Source organism: Hylobates moloch, unplaced genomic scaffold, assembly GCF_009828535.3.
Source record: "Hylobates moloch isolate HMO894 unplaced genomic scaffold, HMol_V3 SCAFFOLD_16, whole genome shotgun sequence".
Lineage (NCBI taxonomy): Eukaryota > Metazoa > Chordata > Mammalia > Primates > Hylobatidae > Hylobates > Hylobates moloch.
The window spans coordinates 59839133-59854127 of NW_026652291.1; the positions used below are offsets into that span (position 1 = coordinate 59839133).

At 47.9% G+C, this 14995-nt stretch overlaps 2 protein-coding genes across 13 annotated transcripts in view; one reads left to right on the top strand and one right to left on the bottom strand.

Moving 5' to 3' along the window:
• Positions 1-9499, bottom strand: part of SLC7A7 (solute carrier family 7 member 7) — a 54638-nt gene extending 45139 nt beyond the window's left edge. For 3 of the 7 annotated variants that reach the window (XM_058429623.1, XM_058429624.1, XM_032179917.2), the window contains exons 1-3: positions 9425-9499; positions 2438-2670; positions 2288-2336 (exon numbers count right to left, since the gene is read on the bottom strand). The gene's annotated coding sequence lies outside the window, so the exon portion shown is untranslated. Of the gene's footprint in view, positions 1-2287; positions 2337-2437; positions 2671-2940; positions 3008-8359; positions 8433-8968; positions 9060-9424 lie in introns of those variants that run through there. The other 4 variants (XM_058429625.1, XM_058429626.1, XM_058429628.1 and 1 more) reach the window with 4 other exon arrangements.
• On the top strand, positions 9460-14948 carry MRPL52 (mitochondrial ribosomal protein L52). Of its 6 annotated transcripts, XM_032179923.2 has the most exons (6): positions 9552-9629; positions 9735-9795; positions 9872-9939; positions 10647-10720; positions 13073-13137; positions 13828-14948. In XM_032179923.2, the coding sequence occupies exons 5-6, from the start codon at positions 13093-13095 to the stop codon at positions 13975-13977; spliced, it is 195 nt and encodes a 64-aa protein (XP_032035814.1). In that variant the 5' UTR covers positions 9552-9629; positions 9735-9795; positions 9872-9939; positions 10647-10720; positions 13073-13092; the 3' UTR covers positions 13978-14948. The 6 variants fall into 6 exon arrangements, with proteins under 6 accessions (XP_032035812.2, XP_032035810.2, XP_032035815.1 ...); XM_032179919.2 differs by lacking the exon at positions 10647-10720 and having other exon boundaries at positions 9463-9625; XM_032179924.2 differs by lacking the exon at positions 10647-10720 and having other exon boundaries at positions 9535-9625; positions 9738-9795; positions 13073-13144.
• Positions 14949-14995: the final 47 nt, after the last annotated feature.

Sequence of the window (14995 nt, forward strand, 5' to 3'; positions counted from 1 at the left end):
AGGAGGCGGAGGTTGCAGTGAGCACTCCAGTCAAAAAAAAAAAAAAAGAAAAAAGAAATTATTACATATCTTCATCACATGCAATCTTCTGAAGCAAACAACTTCTCGGTAAGCATAGTAAACCACTTAAAATGTAGATAATAGTATAAATCTCTTGCCCTCAGGGAGCAGCACTTCACAGTGCATCATGAATTTTTGGAATTACAACTATGACTAATGCCTTTAAGCAACTGTCAGCTGGCTGGCCCCAGGGCTACACCCTGCAATTTGCACCTGTCTGTTGCAAAATTACTCCAGACACAAGCAGTCCAGGTAAGGAGTTGTCAATAAGTCTATGTCACTGGATGAAAGCCAACTCATATTTCACCAAGACACAGAAATCATAGTACACTGGCACCAAATACCTGAATTATTCCAAAGATAATTTAGTGTCCTTCAGACACTCTCAGCCTGCTACCCAACTTGCCGGGCCCTTAATTGCACTCTGGGGTCAGGTCCAAGTTGTGAGGGAAGTCCTAGGAAGAGAGAAGCTGTCCTTGTCTGCACGGGCCTCCCTGCTGTCTTCCTCACTCCACTCCAGCTTCACTGGCTTCCCTGAGGTGGCCACACAGCAAGCATGCTCCCGCCTCACAGCTTTTGCAATTCCTGTTCTCCCTGCCTGGAACGTGCTTCCCAGTGATATTGTCCATTCCCAGTGTCATTTGTTTGCTGTCACCACCCCCACTAGAATGTAAGTGTCACAAGAGCTTTGTTCACCACTGTATCCCCGCAGTGCAGGGCTCACATAGACAGTTAACAAATGTTTGCTGGGTTCATAAATGAATGAATGAACTATGTTATTTATTTGATTTCCCAGGTGGCTAGGCTTCTGGGCATGTCCTTGAATTTGCTCTCCAGGCCCTCCTGTTTGGCTGCCGCTCTGGCTCCTAAGCAAGGAGTACCTGGAGGTACTCTTTTTGACAGTAATGCATTAAAGGCAAAGAAGAAAGTATGGCTTTCACAGTTTTACTGGGAGGCCTAGAATGATTTGAAACGGACTTTTGTTTCATTAATGGGAAAAGCAAAGCAAAACAAAAAGCCTATCATCTAACACTCTTTCCCAGGATCCAGGAAATTCTTGTCTGCTCTACCTCACACCCAGGCTCAGGTGACCGGTCTGGGTGCGGCGTGGAGATGGCGAGAGCTAAGTGTTACGGCCGCGAAAGGGTGAAGGGCAGAGGAGGAAAAGGCCGAGGGAGGCGAACGCTCAGGTTCACGCATATGCAAGTGGGCTCTACAGCGGAACTTCGAAGCATATACTCAACTCCCCACCATGCGCTGGCCCGCTGCTCTACCCCTGAAAAGCTCTCCCCTAGCCCGCGATCCTCGCTGGCCTATGCCTTGGCCGTTCCCATCCCCCTCTCCGCCCCCGCCCAACCTGCTGGCCTCACTCACCTTTGTCCCTTTCTCCCATCCCCACCCCCCAATCCACCCTCGCTTTCTCCGGGCCCCTGCCGTTTGTTTCCCTTTTATTTCCCTCCTTCCTTTGGGCCCCCAGTCTGCGACCCTAGGACAACGCCTTCCCAAGCTCGGACCCAGCCACCGTCCGCCTTCATTACCCCTCTGAAGAACAGGGTCGCCCCCGAGGCCCAGGTCTGGCTGTGGGGGCCCTCCCGAGCTCTGCCTTGGGGGACCACGGCCTCCCCCCAACAGGCGTCCTTTCCGCTCCCTCCACCTGGCCAAGCAGCCCCCGCCCTTCCCCCGACTCTAGGAAGCGCTAGAAGAGGGGGTTGTGGTGGGTGTAGGCGAAGGGCGCAAAGGTCCAAGCACCGAGACCTCGCAAACCGCTCCCCTGTCCGCTCCTCGCTCTCGCACAGCTGGACTGCTGCGGGGAAATGAAAATGACCGCGGATACCCTTAGAGACTGGTCCTCCACCCCATGAACGCTCAGCTTCCTCTTCCCTCCCTCCCAACCCTGGCCACAACTGCCTCCGGCCCCGAAATGCTTGGCTGAATCTGGGTAGTGCCCCCAGACTGGAAGCCCCTTGTGGGGGGGGGCGGGGGGCGGGGGCGGGAGGCGGGGCGAGGAATGTGCCTGCTCGGAGCGGGAGGAGGGGTCTCCCGAAGGCCGTCTCTTCCACCCCGGGTTCCCGACTCCCCGCCCCCTCGGGGGAGCTGTTGCATCAGCTTCCAGATTCCAAACCAAAGAAAGTGGGCTCCATTAGGCTGGGAAGGCGTCGGGCAGCAGAGCCGCCGCCAGGAGGCAGCGCTTAATCAAAAATGTCCGGGCCCAGGGGGCCCAGGATACCGGAGTCCCCGGAGCATCTTTCATCTGAAGTCTTAGCAGCAGCGCGGACCTAACAAAAAAGGGAGTTGCTGAATTAGTTCAAGAAAAGGGAACTGGAAATGCTTCATCACTTTTTAAGGCTAAAAGATGGCTTGTAAATAATACAACTACCTTTTATATACCTTTTGGACAATCTAGCTTTGGGGTTTTTTTAAGCCAACGTTGGCGCTCTGCAGAGATCCACCGCCTTCAAGACCAGTCTGATAGAAACACACAGAGCTTAAGGAATTTCCCAGCCGCCAGGCAAGGAGGAATGTAGTCCGAAGTCATGATTTGCCCATCTTGAAGCTCAACCATTTAACACCTAATTTAGCCAGTACTGATATAGCAGAGATTTGACAGCTCTGGGAAAAGAAGCAGAATATATCACAATAAATTATGTAAGTAGTAAGGAAATAATATGCAAAGTAGTGTATTGAGTGATTTGTAGACACTGTTCTCACATTTCTTGCATGAGGTGACAGTGATTTGTTCTTTGTACTGTCCTAAAAAGGGAGATAACGAAAGAATTCCCAAACAGTTCACTCTTCTCTCCACAACTTCTTCAATCTTAGAATGTTCTCATAGGCATGCAAAAAGGAAAAGAAATTGCAAAATGAAGTAGAATTGCCTACCCAGAGTCAGCTTCCTCTGTCTCGTCTTATGTTCCTTCTCCAATGTCATCATTATCAATCACAATTACAAGGCACCTAATTTCCCAGAGCAAAGCACTTGTACAAAAGTAACTGTAGGGGCCGGGCGCGGCGGCTCACGCCTGTAATCCCAGCACTTCGGGAGGCCAAGGCGGGCGGATCATGAGGTCAGGAGATCGAGACCATCCTGGCTAACACGGTGGAACCCCGTCTCTTCTAAAAATACAAAAAAAATTAGCCAGGCGCGGTGGCAGGCGCCTGTAGTCCCAGCTACTCTGGAGGCTGAGGGAGGAGAATGGCATGAACCCGGGAGGCGGAGCTTGCAGTACGCAGACCCCCCCCCTCCGCCCCCCCCCGGGGAAAGAGCGGGGACCCGTCCCCAAAAAAAAAAAAAAAAAAAGTAACTGTATAAATACAAACTTACAGAACAGAAGGAGGCTATTTGGATAAACATATTAGATAAAACATGAGCTCACTGCACCCTTGATCTTCTGGGCTAAAGCAATCCTCCAGCCTCAGCCTCCCAAGTAACTGGGACTTGGTGGCGGACGCCTACAGGTGGGTGCCCAGCTGTTTTTTGGGGGTTTTTTTTGTTGTTTTTTTGTTTTTTGTTTTTTTTAGATGCAGTCTCTCTCTGTCGCCAGGCTGGAGTGCAATGGCACCATCTCGGCTCACTGCAACCTCTGACGCCCTGGTTCAAGGGATTCTCCTGCCTCTGCGTCCCCAGTAGCTGGGATTACAGGCACGCGCCACCACGCCCGGCTAATTTTCGTATTTTTAGTAGAGACGCGGTTTCACCATATTGGCCAGGATGGTCTCAATCTCCTGACATTGTGATCCGCCCGCCTCGGCCTCCCAAAGTGTCGAGATTACAGGCGTGAGCCACTGCGCCCGGTTTTTGTTTTTTTTTTTTAAGAAACAGAGTGTTGGCTGTCTCTAAAAACTACAAAAATTAGCTGGGCATGGTGGCATGTGCCTGTAATCCCAGCTACTCGGGAGGCTGAGGCATGAGAATCGTTTGAACCCAGGAAGCGGGGGTTGCAGTGAGCCGCGATCACGCCGCTGCACTCTAGCCTGGGCGATGGAGCGAGACTCTGTCTCAAAAGAAAAAAAAAGAGAGAGACAAAGTCTTCCTGTGTTGCCTAGGCTGGGATAACAAAATGTTAAAGCCAAATACAGGGCATGATGCCCTTGAAAGGCAAAGCAGTTTAAGAGAGGAAACACATGAAGCACAGATGCCTGATGCTTCACATTATTCTTAACTCCAGTCTTTGCCAGTTGAAGTCCAGAGGTTAAAAGACATTCAGTTTAGGATGACGAAGCTGCTTTCCTGTGGCTTCTGAGGGTGATGAAGTCATAGAGGAGTGCTGTCCAGGTGCCAGACCCCTCCCTCCAACAGAGTTAGTTCCATGAGGTCCCTGAGAATGCTGATGATGTTAGTTGTCAGCGCTCTGGGGTTCTGTCTCTCTCTCTCTATCTCTGTGTCCAGGGAGGCTGAGATGAGAGGTAGCTGTTTAGGTGAGGAGCCCTTTTGTGGTATTTACAACCCATGGATTGTCCCCCTGCTGTATCACACTAACCACATCAAAGATTAAATTTAGGGAGGCCCAGACAGGAAGATTGCTTGAGCCTAAGAATTCAAGACCAGCCTAGGAAAACATAGACCTAAAAAAAAAAATATATATATATATATATATTATATATATATACATACATAAAGGCTGAACTTGTCTTCTTTTTTTTTTTTTTTTTTTTTTTTTTTTTTTTTTGAGACACTCACAGTGGCACAGTCTTGGCTCACTGCAACCTCTGCCTCCCGGGTTCAAGTGATTCTCCTGCCTCAGCCTCCCGAGTAGCTGGGACTACAGGTGTCCACCACCGCACCTGACTAGTTTTTGTATTTTTGGTAGAGATGAGGTTTCACCATATTGGCCAGGCTGGTCTCGAACTCCTGACCTTGTGATCCACCTCCCTCGGCCTCCCAAAGTGCTGGGATTACAGGCGTGAGCCATGGTGCTTCTAAAGACCCTTCCCTTCCCAGATTTCCTAGTTCCAATGAAACTTCCCATCCTGCTCCCAAAGTCCTCCAGCTCTGGCTCCTTGACTCCCACATCTGTTAAATAATTGTACTTGTCCACTTTTGCATGCTGTGTTCATACTATACACATTATTTGTTCACCTAAATGCATATGCCCCACTCCACCCCAGGTGTTTTGTTTGTTTGTTTGTTTGTTTGTTTGGGACAGTATCTTGCTCTGTCACCTAGGCTAGAGGACAGTGGTGTGATTACAACTCACTGCAGCCTTGACCTCCCCAGGCTCAGGTGATCCTCCCACCTCAGCCTCCCATATAGCTGGGACTATAGGCACACACCACCATACCTGGCTAATTTTTTGTTTTGCTTTTTGTTTTTTGTCTTTCCGAGATGGAGTTTCACTCTTGTTGTCCAGGCTGGAGTGCAATAGCACGATCTCGGCTCACTGCAACCTCCGCCTCCCACGTTCAAGTGATTCTCCTGCCTCAGCCTCCAAGTAGCTGGGATTACAGGCACGTGCCACCACACCCAGCTAATTTTTGTATTTTTAGTAGAGACAGGGTTTCACCATGTTGTCCAGGTTGGTCTCGAATCCTGACCTAGGTTATCCACCTGCCTCAGCCTCCCAAAGTGCTGGGATTACAGGCATGAGCCACTCTGCCTGGCCAATTTTTTGTATTTTTTGTAGAGACAGGGTCTCACCATACTGTCCAAGATGACCTCGAACTCCTAGGCTCAAGCAATCCTCTCACCTCACTGACCTCAACATCCCAAGTAGCTAGGACCACAGGTGCATGCCACTATGCCTGGCAAAACACACACACACAAAAATTAAATTTTAGTAGAGGCAAGGTCTCACTATGTTGCCCAGGCTAGTCTCAAACTCCTGGGCTCAAGTGATCCTCCAACCTCAGCCTCCCAAAGTGCTGGGATTACAGGCCATGAGCCACAGTACCTGGCCAGTTTCTCATCTTTTCTTTTCTCTCTGTGTGTGTGTGTGTGTGTGTGTGTGTGTGTGAGAGAGAGAGAGAGATGGAGTTTCACTCTTGTGTGCAATGGTGTGATCTCGGCTCACCACAACCTTCGCCTCCAGGGTTCAAGTGATTCTCCTGCCTCAGCCTCCCAAGTAGCTGGGATTACAGGCATGCAGCTAATTTTGAATTTTTAGTAGAGACGGGGTTTGACGATGTTGGCCAGGCGGGTTTCAAACTCCTGACCTCGTGATCCATCCGCCTCGGCCTCCCAAAGTGCTGGGATTACAAGCGTGAGCCACCGCGCCCGGCCTAATGAAGGCCTTTTAAATACAAACATGCACACATGCATCCATAGACACACACATCTTGGATGTTAGCCTTTTAATTAAGCTGACTTTTAACTATTGAGCTCCTTAACAAAAGAAAAAAAAATTTTTTAATCTCATTACCATATTTCAGCTATGACAAAATGCTACTAAACTAACAATGATCACACTAATTATACGATTTCTGAGTGCTCTAAGTGTAAGCAGAAATTAATACCAGCTGGCTGTTAAATGCTAACTTTAGTCGTTTAAAAGGAATTTGCAAGACAAAATCCCAAACCAGTTTCTTACCTAGTGATGGGTCTCAGGCTGTAGACTGTTCTCTACCAGCCTAGAAGCAGGAAAAAAAAAAAACTCATCTTCCCTATTGGAAGTGAGTTCAAACTCATGGAAGCAGGAAAATGTAGGAAGCAAGTAAAACTCCAAAAAAAAAAAGCAGTTGTACAAAATAAACTTTAGATCTCGACCAAATTTTGGGAGATCAGGGATTCTCTGGAGGGGATGCTCTCAGACCTCAGCAAATTGTCCTATTGGTTTGAGCCATAAAGTTAGCTCATGCTGGTACCAAGCACCAATAGGAGATTTCTTTAATTTTTTTGAGATGGAGTCACGCTCTGTTGCCCAGGCTGGAGGGCAGTGGCACGATCTTGGCTCACTGCAATCTCCGCCTCCTGGGTTCAAGTTATTCTCCTGCCTCAGCCACCCGAGTAGTTGGGATTACAAGCGCACGCCACCATGCCTGGCTAATTTTGTATTTTTAGTAGAGATGGGGTTTCACCGTGGTCTCGATCTCCTGACCTCGTGATCCGCCCGCCTCGGCCTCCCAAAGTGCTGGGATTACAAGCGTGAGCCACCGCGCCCGGCCCTTGATTTCAAAACTTGCTACAAAAGTCATCAAAGCACTTCACAGTTAATTTTTGTATTTGTAGTAGAGATGGAGTTTCACCATGTTGGCTAGGCTGGTCTCAAACTTCTGACCTCAAGTGATCCACCCGCCTTGTCTTCCCAAAGTGCTGTGATTACAGGCATGAGCCACCACGCCCAGCCAATAGGAGATTTTTTTTATTTTTTTATTTTTATTTTTTATTTTTTTATTTTTTTGAGACGGAGTCTCGCTCTGTCACCCAGGCTGGAGTGCAGTGGCGCGATCTCGCCTCACTGCAAGCTCCGCCTCCCGGGTTCACGCCATTCTCCTGCCTCAGCCTCTCCGAGTAGCTGGGACTACAGGCGCCTGCCACTACGCCCGGCTAATTTTTTGTATTTTTAGTAGAGACGGGGTTTCACCGTGGTCTCGATCTCCTGACCTCGTGATCCGCCCGCCTCGGCCTCCCAGAATGCTGGGATTACAAGCGTGCGCCACCGCGCCAGGCGGAGATTTTTTTTTTTTAAAGATCAAGGGCATCTCCACTCAGAATTCCTCTGTGCTTACCAAAATTTGTGACAGGTCTCAGTTAATTTAAAAAGTTTATTTTGCCAAGGTTGAGGATGTGCCTGTGACACAGTCTCAGGAAGTCCTGAAGACATGTGCCCAAGGCGGTCCGGGCACAGCTTGGTTTTATACATTTTAGGGAGACATGAACATGTAAGAAGTAGCGTTAGTTCTGTCCAGAAACGCAGAGACAGCTCAAAGCAAGGCCCCCTCACTGGGGGCCCCCAGGTCACATGTAGGTGAGAGACAGATGGTTGCATTATTTTGGGTTTCTGATAAGTCTTTCCAGAAGAGGTAATCAGAATATGCATCTATCTCGGTGAGTAGAGAGATGACTTTGAATAGAAATGGAGGCAGATTTGCCCTGAGTGGTTCCCAGGTTCTCAGCTCGAAGAGTACCAAGATATTTTCCCTTCACACCTGGCAGACAGTTAATGGGCTCTTTTGTAGGAGTTTCAGGATTTATAAAGCACTTTCACTCACGTTATCACTTTTAGATCGTTTTCACAAATGTAACATATTAAGCATTTTTAAAATTAAAAAATGAAGGATAAATGACTTCTCCAAACAGTACTGAATAGCAAGTGATAAAAGGAGGGGAGTCGCCAATCAGGGTTTGCCACTTTCTAGTACCTACCTCACAGGGTTGTTGCAAGAATATTAAGCAATGTGTGGTGGCAGCACTTATAAAATGGAATGTCACATCTTAGCTCCAATACAATACCCCTTTCTCAGGAAAGTCATCTTTGATGGTCTACTGTAGATCAAGTTCACACTATAAACTCACAAACAACATATATTTCCTTTCCCAGCACTCAATGACAATATTCATGTATGTCATCATTTGATTGTCTCTTTTTTTTTTTTTTTTTTTTGAGATGGAGTTTCGCTCCTGTTGCCCAGGCTAGAGTACAATGGCGCAATCTCGGATCACCGCAACCTCTGCCTCCCGGGTTCAAGCAATTCTCCTGCCTCAGCCTCCCAAGTAGCTGGGATTACAGATATGTGCCACCATGCCTGGCTAATTTTGTATTTGTAGTAGAGACAGAGTTTCTCCATGTTGGTCAGGCTGGTCTCGAACTCCCAACCTCAGGTGATCCACCAGCCTCAGCCTCCCAAAGTGCTGGGATTACAAGTGTGAGCCACTACACCTGGCCTGTCTTGTTTCTTTTATACGGAGAGCTCTATCAGGATATTGATGTCTGGTTTTGCTCTCCATAAAATCTACACCTAATACAGCACTTACCATATGGAATTTTTTTTGAGACAAGGTCTCGCTCTGTTACCCAGACTGGAGTGCAGTGGCATGATCTCTGCTTACTGCAGCCTTTGGCCTCCCAGGCTCAAGCGATCCTCCCACCTCAGCCTTCCAAGTAGCTGGGACCACAGGCATGCACCACCACACCTGGCTAATTTTTCATTTTTTTGTAGAGAGGGAGTTTCGCCATGTTGCCCAGGGTGGCCCAATTTCCTATTAACTCTAGATTTGATTACTTTTCTTAGTCTAGGAAAACTGTTACAGTGATGCGAGGATCTGTAAAATGACGTGGATGTTACTCCTGAGATCAAAGTTACTATTAATATCAATTTCAATGAACTACAGACCGCTGCAGGGAGGTTGTGGGAACTGTTCAGAACGGCTTAATCTGGGAGGACATGACTTCCCTGAGAATGCATGCGCTGAACGACAATTCGTTTTCACCTCAAACACCTGGATCGCAGTTTTGTCTCTTCTTCCGTACGATGACCCAAGATGGCGGAGCCCGTGATTGAAAACCCAGATTCAAGATGGCGACTTCCTGCTTCCCCGATAGCGTCGCGCGTGGCCACCGAGGCCACGCCTACTTCCGGCTATCCCGGCTACTCCCGCTCAGCATGGCTGCTTTAGCGACTGTTCTCTTCAGTGAGTGGGTGTAGATAGGGACCGTGGACTCGGGGACCCGTTGGGGACGGGCACAGGACCCCTGATCCGGCTGCGCGGCCTCTCCCCCAACTCTGCTCTGTTCTCCCAGCAGGTGTCCGGAGGCTGCATTGCAGCGCAGCAGCTTGGGCGGGCGGCCAGTGGCGACTACAGTGAGTGCTGGGATGAGGGGACCTGGGGGACCAGAAGCTGGGCTAGGTCCTCATAGATCTGTTTTTCTCCACACAGGCAGGGACTGGCTGCCAACCCCTCCGGCTACGGGCCCCTTACAGAGCTCCCAGACTGGTCATATGCGGGTAAGCACCGATCTGACAGTTAACTCCACTGGGGAGATTTTCACCCAGAGGGAACGCCCCTGGACGGGGAGCTGGGGGTATCAAGGTGGGGGCGTGTAAAAATGTTTAACTTTTTATTTGGAAAACGGAATTTGGGGAAAGAAGCCCTCTTGTTTATTTTGTAGATTGCATTTAGATTAAGGAAGGTAAAGCTAAACAGGATCTTGGCTTGTGGAGATAAGCAGAAGATAATTATGACTTGGGGCCGCCAGGGTGGAAGGGGATGACAAGACTTCTGCGTTTTTCAAAGGGGGACATTTTTTTTTAACCAAGAAGCACTTTTTTCTGTGGTTAGTGAATTTTCAGTATTTGGTACCAAATGCAGGGAGAGCTCTTTGAAAAGCTGCAGAAATAAGCGTCTCAGAGGGGTAGAAGGGTGAAGACTATGGATGGCAGGCTCCCTTCAGAATATTCTTTTACCTTTACTTACAAAAGAGAGAGAGAGAGAATAGATATTAGCCCTAGAAGGGAGGACCTTAGAGAAGTTGAAGCTACTCCCCATTCTCCTTATGAGACTCCAGTGTACAAGTAGGAAATTTGAGGCCTACAGAAGTGAATTGCAGATGATCATACAGCTAGGTAGTAGCAAAGCCAGGACTAGAACATAGGCCAGTCCTCCTTGACAACACAGAGATCTGAATATTTAATACCCTATTGTTGCTCTCTAGGAGTATGATCCTGCTTAATTGGATAATTGGTGACTGAGGAAGATGGTGAAGATTTTTTCTACTTGTTATTTACTGTAAGAAGCCTGGCATCTCCTTGTAGTAGTATGGACTATTGGAAAGACTCTGGAATTACATATGACTGCTTCTTTTTTTTTTTTTTTTTTTTTGAGATGGGGTCTTGCCCTGTCACCCAGGCTGAAGTGCGGTGGCATGATCATCGCTCACTGCAGCCTTGATCTCCTGGGCTCAAGCAGTCCTCCCACCTCAGCCCCCGAAGTAGGTGGGACCACAGGCACACACCACCATTCCTGGCTAATTTTTTTTTTTTTTTTTTTTGACTTTTAGTAGAGACAGGGTCTTGCTATGTTGCCCAAGCTGGTCTTGAACTCCTTAGCTCAAGTGGTCCACCTCAGCCTCCCAAAGTGCTGGGATTAGAGGCATGAGCCACCATGCCCGGCCTATGGACCTTATTCTTAATCCAGGCTTCCCTTCTCGATAAGTTTGTGGTCTTGGACAAGTTACTTAATTTTATCTTAGTCTCAGTTTCCATATCTGTAAAAGAATACCTATCTCATGTGCTTCTTATAAGGATAAAATGAAAACCAGTGTAAAGCATGTGGCATACACAATATTGGTTCCCCTTCCTGGTAAATAACACCTCTTCTCTGTCTTGCCTTCAAATTTTTGGGCAGAGTTTTCACTGTTTCTTTCTTTGCAGAAAGTAAACTACTTGGGTCAGATACTGCATCTTTTCAGCAAGTCAGCAGATATTTATGGATTTTTATTAACATGCTTATGTGCCTACACTATACTGTGAATAGCAAAAGCTAGCGACACAGTCCCTGACCCAAGGAACTTAAAATCTAACTGGGACAAAGCATGGACGTTTTAAAAACTAAGTAATAGTATTCAGGGCCATGTGCCTACAGTTCCATCTACTCGGGAGGCTGAGGCAGGAGAATCGCTTTAGCCCAGGAGGCAGAGGTTGTAATGATCTGAGATCATGTCATTGCACTACAGCCTGGGTGACGGAGCGAGACCTTGTCTCAAAAATAATAATAATAATGTTTCAATACTCTGCCCCTTTCCAAAAGGACCTGAGGTAGCTAAATAACACTTAAAAAAAAAAGTACAGTAAATGTTCCAAGGCAAATAGGTGAATATTAAATATTCAGTACTTCTTTCACAAGAGAAGGCTGATGGACTTGAGATTAGCGTTTCTGGGAAAGTTAGGGTTTGAGTGGACCTAAGGATGAAGATTTGGCTGGAAGGAAAAGAGGGCATTTCATTGTGGAGTGGGATTGAATGTACTATGCAAAGATACATAGTACAACAGTGATCACATTGCTTAAGAGTTTCTGTTTTTTTTTTTTTTTTTTTTTTGAGATGGAATCTGGCTCTGTTGCCCAGGCTGGAGTGCAGTGGCGCGATCTCGGCTCACTGCAAGCTCCACCTCCTGGGCTCAGGCCATTCTCCTGCCTCAGCCTCCCCAGTAGCTGAGACTACAGGCACCCATCACCACGCCCGGCTAATTTTTTGTATTTTTAGTAGAGACGGGGTTTCACCGTGTTAGCCAGGATGGTCTCAATATACTGACCTCGTGATCTGCCTGCCTCAGCCTCCCAAAGTGCTGGGATCACAGGTGTGAGCCACCACGCCTGGCCAAGAGTTTCTGAAGACAAAACAGTAGATTCAGCATTGCAGAGGACCTCAAATACAAGGCTAATGAGAGTTAAGTGAAACAGAGTAGTAAACTAGCCAGGCGTGGTGGTGCGCACCTGTAATCCCAGCTACTCGGGAGGCTGAAGCAGGAGAATTGCTTGAACCTGGGAGGCGGAAGTTGCGGTGAGCTGAGATCATGCCATTGCACTCCAGCCTGGGCAACAAGAGCAAAAGTCTGTCTCAAAATAAAAAAGGCCGAGCACGGTGTCTCACGCTTGTAATCCCAGCACTTTGGGAGTCTGAGGCAGGTGGATCCCGAGGTCAAGAGATCGAGACTATCCTGGCCAACAAGGTGAAACAGTGTCTCTACTAAAAATACAAAAATTAGCCAGGGATAGTGGCACGTGTTTGTAGTCCCAGCTACTCGGGAGTCTGAGGCAGGAGAATCTCTTGAACCTGGAAGGCAGAGGTTGCAGTGAGCTGAGATTGCACCGCTGCACTCCTACCTGGCAACAGAGCGAGACTGTCTCAAAAAATAATAAATAAAATGGAATAGAGTAGTAATATGTCTAGGAGCTTATTCTGGGTTATCGTACCTCACCCTTGAAGATGATGGACATATTTTAGGATAATTAAGCTACAATGTTTATGAAATGGAAGAGAGGAGCTAGAGATTGGTTCTTCCCTTATTCCTCTCACAGTATTTGCACAAGGTGCTGCAGACCGTCTCTAACACTTGCCTTTTCTCTCACTTCTACTTGTAGATGGCCGCCCTGCTCCCCCAATGAAAGGCCAGCTTCGAAGAAAAGCTGAAAGGGAGACGTTTGCAGTGAGTGGCTAGAGCAACAGCCAGGGCTACCTGGAAGGAGAACATTTAAATCATAATTTGTCTTGAGCTGTGTTGCACCTAAGCAAACATGTACCCCTCATACAGAGGTTTTATTAATAACAGCCAAAGGGTTTTTTTGTTTTTGTTTTTGTTTCTTGTGAGACAGAGTTTCGCTCTTGTTGCTCAGGCTGGAGTGCAATGGTGCCATCTCAGCTCACCTCAGCCTACTCCCAAGTTCAAGCGATTCTCCAGCCTCAAGCCTCCTTAGTAGCTGGGATTACACACGTATGCCACCACACCCGGCTAACTTTGTATTTTTAGTAGAGACAGGGTTTTTCTATGTTGGTCAGACTGGTCTTGAACTCCCCACCTCAGGTGATCCGCCTGCCTCAGCCTCCCAAAGTGCTGGGATTACAGGTGTGAGCCACTGTGCCTGGCCCCAGCCAAAGGTTTTAATAGCACTGTGAGAAGGGAGGAAGAGAGTGGGGCACTCGCAGGACAGGAACCAGTGGTAGACATCCTGCTGCACATTTTGCTGTCTCCCTCTGCTTCCCAAGCCAGAACTTGCTCCCACTGGGGAGTCAGCAGCGCCATTTTCCAGATGAAACCTCTGAATTTGTAAGTGGAAGGATATATAGTACAGCGCTAAAGTCCCAGATGTTATCCACACTGTTTTCCTGTCTGTTTCAGAGACGAGTTGTACTGCTGTCACAGGAAATGGACACTGGATTACAAGCATGGCAGCTGAGGCAGCAGAAGTTGCAGGAAGAACAAAGGAAGCAGGAAAATGCTCTTAAACCCAAAGGGGCTTCACTGAAGAGCCCACTTCCAAGTCAATAAAAAGCAACTCCTGCCTCCCTTCCTCAGCCTCTCTCTGGATTTCTTTTCTATCACCTAGATGCTTCATGCAGCCAGAAGAGAGCCTTCACGTTCCCCATCTGTCTTCAGAGCAAAAGAGCTGGGACACCAAGAACAAGCTGTTAGATCACTGCCTGGGAGGCTTGGCTTAGTGCCCTCATCTCTGGTTCCATTCCAGTTCAGCTAAGTCTTGCTTTAAAATTTTTACCTCCTAGCTAGGCGCAGTGGCTCACACCTGTAATCCCAGCACTTTGGGAGGCTGAGGTGGGCAGATCACAAGGTCAGGAGTTCGAGACCAGCCTGGCCAACATGGTGAAACCCCATCACTACTAAAGATACAAAAAATTAGCCGGGCGTGGTGGGGTGCGCTTGTAATCCCAGCTACTCAGGAGGCTGAGGCAGGAGAATCGCTTGAACTCAGGAGGTAGAGGTTGCAGTGAGCCGAGGTCGCGCCATTGCACTCCAACCTGGGCGACAGGGCGAAACTCCATCTCAAAAAAACAAAAAAATTTTTTTTACCTCCTTTGCAGGCCATAGGACTAGCCCAACTATGAGAAATAGCTGTTCTGTGAACATGAAAAGGGGACAGCAGTTTTCCTGGTTCTAGCCAGGCACTCAAGCCTTTAACAGCCCATACACAGTTTAGGCCATGTACAGCTGGCATCTAATAAACGTTTTCATGAAAAAGATTTTCTAGCCAAGGTCCCTTTTTTGGCAAGCATCTGGTGTCAGTCTTCCTAAGATTCAGATATGTGGTCCAGGAGGTTACCCCCACTGGGAAGGCTGATGTGGGAAGAATCATACCTGGGTGTTGCATGTTCTGCCAAGAGTGGGGTTCTGAGGTCTCCATGGTTCTGACTGCATTCCAGAGATTGGTTGAAGAGGGGCCTCTACCTCCCAACCCTAGCTTGTGTAGGAAAGCCCTACATAAGGGCTCAGCCCTCAGTCACTGCAGGGTAGGTAGCTGTTTTTTTTTGTTTTTTGTTTTTTTTTGAGACGG